This window comes from Maniola hyperantus, chromosome 2 (genome assembly GCF_902806685.2).
Source record: "Maniola hyperantus chromosome 2, iAphHyp1.2, whole genome shotgun sequence".
Taxonomy (NCBI): Eukaryota; Metazoa; Arthropoda; class Insecta; order Lepidoptera; family Nymphalidae; genus Maniola; species Maniola hyperantus.
The window spans coordinates 10,160,263-10,165,307 of record NC_048537.1 but is presented as its reverse complement, the minus strand read 5'-3'; the positions used below and the strand labels follow the sequence as shown (position 1 = coordinate 10,165,307).

At 38.0% G+C, this 5,045-nt stretch overlaps 1 protein-coding gene across 1 annotated transcript; it reads right to left on the bottom strand.

Annotated features, from left to right (window-relative positions):
- Positions 1-218: 218 nt before the first annotated feature.
- On the bottom strand, positions 219-3,781 carry LOC117988371 (trypsin, alkaline B-like). The gene is made up of 5 exons (XM_069505016.1): positions 3,646-3,781; positions 2,635-2,800; positions 1,663-1,820; positions 1,572-1,621; positions 219-509 (listed from the first exon to the last, which is right to left on the bottom strand). Exons 1-5 carry the CDS (start codon positions 3,779-3,781, stop codon positions 219-221), a joined length of 801 nt encoding a protein of 266 aa, XP_069361117.1.
- Positions 3,782-5,045: the final 1,264 nt, after the last annotated feature.

Genomic DNA, 5,045 nt, shown 5'->3' with positions numbered 1-5,045 from the left:
CCTATTTTCCTGTAACCCGTATACATATAGTTCGCGACAGGTCGAGATGGCAATCGGGGCATGAGGCGGGGAAACCCCCGCACACCCGCACGTCACCCGCGCTATCTCGCTCCGGGTTAGCGCGGGGCTGTGCGGGTGTGCGGGGCGTCCCCACTCTGATTGCCATTTCGACCTGCTTGAGCTGTCGCGTACTATAAACGAATTAATTATTATTGTTTTTAAGCATTGTTTCTAATCCAGTTGGTAAAGTGAGCAACCCTAGCGTATACTGTAGGGAATTGTGGATTAGCACAATGCATACCAAAACTAGTGGCGCCTATGATAACATTATTGTGGATGAGAGGCGAGCCAGAGTCACCCTGGCATGACCCACGTCCCGGAGAGTCCCAAGCGGCGCATATCATCCCTGCAGTAATACGGAATCCGGGATAAGCACTCTGGCATCTAGGTACGGGTACTGTTCGAATTTGTACATGACGTAGTTGCTCTGACGGATTATTTCCACCGGCCTGAAAAAAAATTCAGAATTTCAACTATTTCTATTCTATAGGTTAGCGCGTTCAAGACAGTTGCTATAAAATTTTAATATTAAAATTATAATAATCTAAATACATAAAAGGTAAAGGTGACTGACTGACTGACTGACTGATCTATCAACGCACAGCTCAAACTAATGGACGGATCGGGCTGAAAGTTGGCATGCAGGTATATATTATGACGTAGGCATCCGCTAAAAACTCAACCCCTAAGAGGATGAAATAGGGGGTTGATAAATTTGTGTTGTCCACGCGGACGTAGTCGCGAGCATAAGCTAGTTTTAACTAATTTTACCTAGTTTACCTGACCGTCTGCTAACGTATGGTACTACTAGTAAAATCAAATAATGTATGAGATTTTAGGGAGAATTTATTCCAAACTATTTATTCCAACTTATGCTCGCAACTTCGTCCAAGTGGGCTTAAGTTTTAGAAAATCCCGTGGGAACTCATACTTTTCGGCTTGAAAAGTAATCTGTCATACTCTCGAGGTCTTTAACTAGGTAGGCATACTTAATATTACATTATCCGTGCAAAAGTGGCGCGAAACGACAAAAATGAAAAATCTGTCGATCTATTGCCCCGTTTCGGCATGATTACAGAACAAACCAACAAACAAACACAAGTTCTTGTTTAATTCCATACTAATATTATAAATGCGAAAGTGTGTCTGTATGTCTATCTGTCTGTCTGTCTGTCTGCTAGCCTTTCACGGCCTAACCGGTCAACCGATTTTAATGAAATTTGGTACAGAGATAACTTGCATCCCGGGGAAGGACATAGGCTACTTTTTATCCCGGGAAATCAAAGAGTTCCCACGGGATTTTTGAAAACCTAAATCCACGCGGACGAAGTCACGGGCATCAGCTAGTATCAAATAAACGCATGCATTTACCATATAATAACCATGCCAAATTACAGATTTCTAGCACTAATAGTCTCCGAGATTAACCGAGGACGGACGGACAGACGGACGGACATGGCGAAACTATAAGGGTTCCTTGTTTACTACGGAACCCTAAAAACCAAACTCACTGAGGTCCATCCCCATCCGATTGCCCAAACAAGTGCGTTGTCAGGAACCACTACATTTTGTCCAATGATGGTTGCGTTGCAGCTCGTACACTGTTTCTAAACTGGAATGCCGATGTCACTCTCAACAAACCGATGTCGTTGTTCATAGTTCCTTGATTATATTGAGGATGTATGAGACGTTGGCCACCATTATGGACGCTGCCGCCGCTGTTGGCATTGGTTGACCCGACTCGAACACGGTGATTGCCACTGGAACCACTATAAATAAGAGAAATGAAAATGAAAGGATTAATGAAGTGATTATGGCGCTTATGACTAGTTAAGCACCATTTTTTTTTATTTATTTTTTTACAGATTCTACTGAGAAGCCTGCAAGAAACTCAAAAAAGACCAAAATTTCAAATTAAGTAGCTATTTATTTATATAAAGTCGTGATAGCCTGGTTAAGACGTCCGCCTCCTATTTGGGAAGTCGGGGGTACAATTCTGGACACGCAACTCTAACTTTTTGGAGTTAGGTAGTGATGTTGGTAAACAATTAAATATCACTTGCTTTAACGGTAAAAAAACCTGTATGTCTGAGAATTCTCAATAATAATCTCAAAGGTGTGTAAAGTCTGAAAAATTCGCATTCCGAACTTGGCCAGCCAGCGTGTTGGACTATGATAAAACCCTTCTCATTCTGAGAGGAAAGTCTTGGTTAGTAGCGAGCCGGCGCTGGGTTAATCATGATGATAATATGTATTTACACATACCTATACCTATATTTGTAGTGAATATCACTCGATAAATGATAAATGCTAAAATTGCATTTTTAGAAAACTATCGCTAACAACAAATTCATATTTTTTGGTGAAGGAAAACATCGTAAGGAAGCCTGCATGCCTGAGAGTTTGTTCTCAAAGGGAATTTGTCAACTGACAGTTGGCCAGTATGTTGGACTAAGGCCTAAACCCTTCCCATTCTAAGAAGATCCACGCTCAGTACTGAGCTGGTGATGGATTGATGATGAAGATGATTTTTCCGACTTTAATATAGGTACATTTAACATTTTATTATCTTACTGAATACAGTGAGCAGCTGTGAGAACAGATCTGTTGTTTATAATGGTACCACCGCAGTTTTGGCGGAATGATATAGTATTTCTTGACCACAAGAGAGCTGCGGAGTATGGGTATGTATTGATGTTGGTTACTGATCCACCAATTATTCTTTCTTGTTGTGGAAATGCTGAAATGAAGAGAAATAAGCGGTCATAATTTTTGTTAACCCTATGCACAAAACGGAAACGTTTCTGATACGAGCTAGCCGTGGAACACATTTCAGTGTCCATGTTTCTTATCACGAATTTAAAAAGAAACTAGCTAGGTATTTTCTAAACAACTTGTTAATTATTGCTTTGTATCAGTTAAGCCTGACTTGCACATGAAAAACAAGTCTTAAAACAGTTTTAGATTCGAGTATTTACATTCAAAAAACCTTTGCTATATTGGTAACAACTAACAAGAAGTCAGTGAAACAAGGTTCAGACATTGTACTACAGGGTTAATTATTGTTTTGTAACTTACCAGAAGCAAACGTGAACGAGTAAAATTGCAATTTTCTTCATTGTGACAAAATCGAATGGCCACTACTTATTGCAGGAAATGATTTGGATCAGAAGCAGCATGTAATATTGTTTTTATATTGTTCTAAACAAGGTGATTTACTGTTTTGAATTACTTTAATGGATGAGTGATTTTCCAACGATAATTTAAACTTAAGTGCGTCATTAAAAAGATTATGATAAAAATTAATTTACAATGTGACTTCAATATGATATTAGATAATATACGATTAGTGTTTTACCGTTTAAACTATCTATATAAATATATTACAACGATTAATATTAGCAATTTTTGATATCGTCCCTGAAAACTTGATCGCGGTTGTATATTACCGGGATACGAGTAAGTGAAATCCCCAAAAGGGATGTAATAAAATGAAAAAAATACCTGTTATACTTATTTTATTATATGGAAAACTAGAAAGATATTGTGTAATACCAGCTTTTATCAGTGGACTTATACGGATACCGTGCCGTATCCGTGCACTGACGCCACACGGTAAAGCATTAACTGCTTCATATAAAATGTTCGTGATTTTTTCTATCCGTGCCTCTTCTGCAGCGTGTCGTACGTGGTACGACCCGCACCCGCCACCAGCTGGCATTTATCATCCTTAACCCTAACGTAGCAGCTACCCGCCTGTTATGCAACTGGCCTTTAGTACGAATTGTGTTTTATCGACGAATGAATTATTTACTATCCTTGGCTTATCTAATTACAAATAATATAAAATAATACGAGCAATAAATTTTTTTATCAGTGTTGCTAACACCTCGTAAAAAGGCCAAAACATTGCAATTTATCTGAAGTCAACCCAACTTTTTTATAAGAAACTCTACTTTTTTGGTTTATGATTTATTAGCTGAAATATCAGTAAGTATCGTGTCTTATGGAATCTTGAAATGGGGTAAAGCGATATTGGGGAAAAAATTGTTTTACAACACGCGCAATTTATAATTTAAAACATTATATTATACAAAAATTGGTGATTTACGGCGTAATAAGCTAAGTAGAAACCGTAATAAGCTTGTGACTCCTATGCTCTGCCTCAGGAAAGTCCAAAAGTCATTTGTGAGAATGGGGAAAGCTTATACACCTTTTATAACAAAATTCCGCAATTTATTTTTGACTTGCCTTTACAAAAGTTTCAAAAATCTTATAAAAGAACTCTCCTTAAAAAGCATATTACACAATCGAAGATTATGTAAATGATAAAAGAGCGTGGATTTGACCTGCAGCTCGTTCCAGCATTGCGCGGGACTACAATAATTACTTTTTTATATCATAATAATATGGGATAATATTGTATTTCAAATCTTTGAAAAGAGCAACTGCCGAGTATCTTGCTGGTATTTCTTGTTAGAAAAGGCATTCCGAACCAGTGGTAGATGCATTTGACGATTCAAAAGTACTTATAAGAGTTGAATAAAATAATATAAAAAATATTTCAGAAGAGGTTGATGAAAATGAAAATAAAAACTTTTTTATAACGTGTATAATAAATAAATTATTAAATTACTACAGATATATTTTTTGAAGAGCATATTGTATTGGCACCTACTGCGCCTGCTTCAATAAATAATAAAAATAACAAAAACATTAGCGCCATACACAATAATGTTAGGTACTTTCAAATAAAAAAAACGTAACATTATGAAGCCGAGAATAGACTAAGTGCAACAATAAGGTATAGTTCGCGACAGGTCGAAATGGCAAACGGGTCATGAGGTGGGGAAACGGTACCCACGCTATCCCGCGCTGGGTTAGCGCGGTAACTGTGCGGGTGTACGGGGCGTCCCCACCCCGATGGCCATCTCGACCTGCTCGAACTGTCGCGTACCTACTATAAACGCATTAATTTTTTTTTT

Excerpts from the sequence above, each read along its gene's own strand:
- LOC117988371 (XM_069505016.1), bottom strand. The coding sequence starts at position 3,781 with ATGCCAGCTGGTGGCGGGTGCGGGTCGTACCACGTACGACACGCTGCA. Across the intron at positions 2,801-3,645 it reads CAGTGCACGGATACGGCACG|CATTTCCACAACAAGAAAGA; the intron begins GTATCCGTATAA and ends TCTTCATTTCAG. Across the intron at positions 510-1,571 it reads TCGGATGGGGATGGACCTCA|GCCGGTGGAAATAATCCGTC; the intron begins GTGAGTTTGGTT and ends ATTTTTTTTCAG.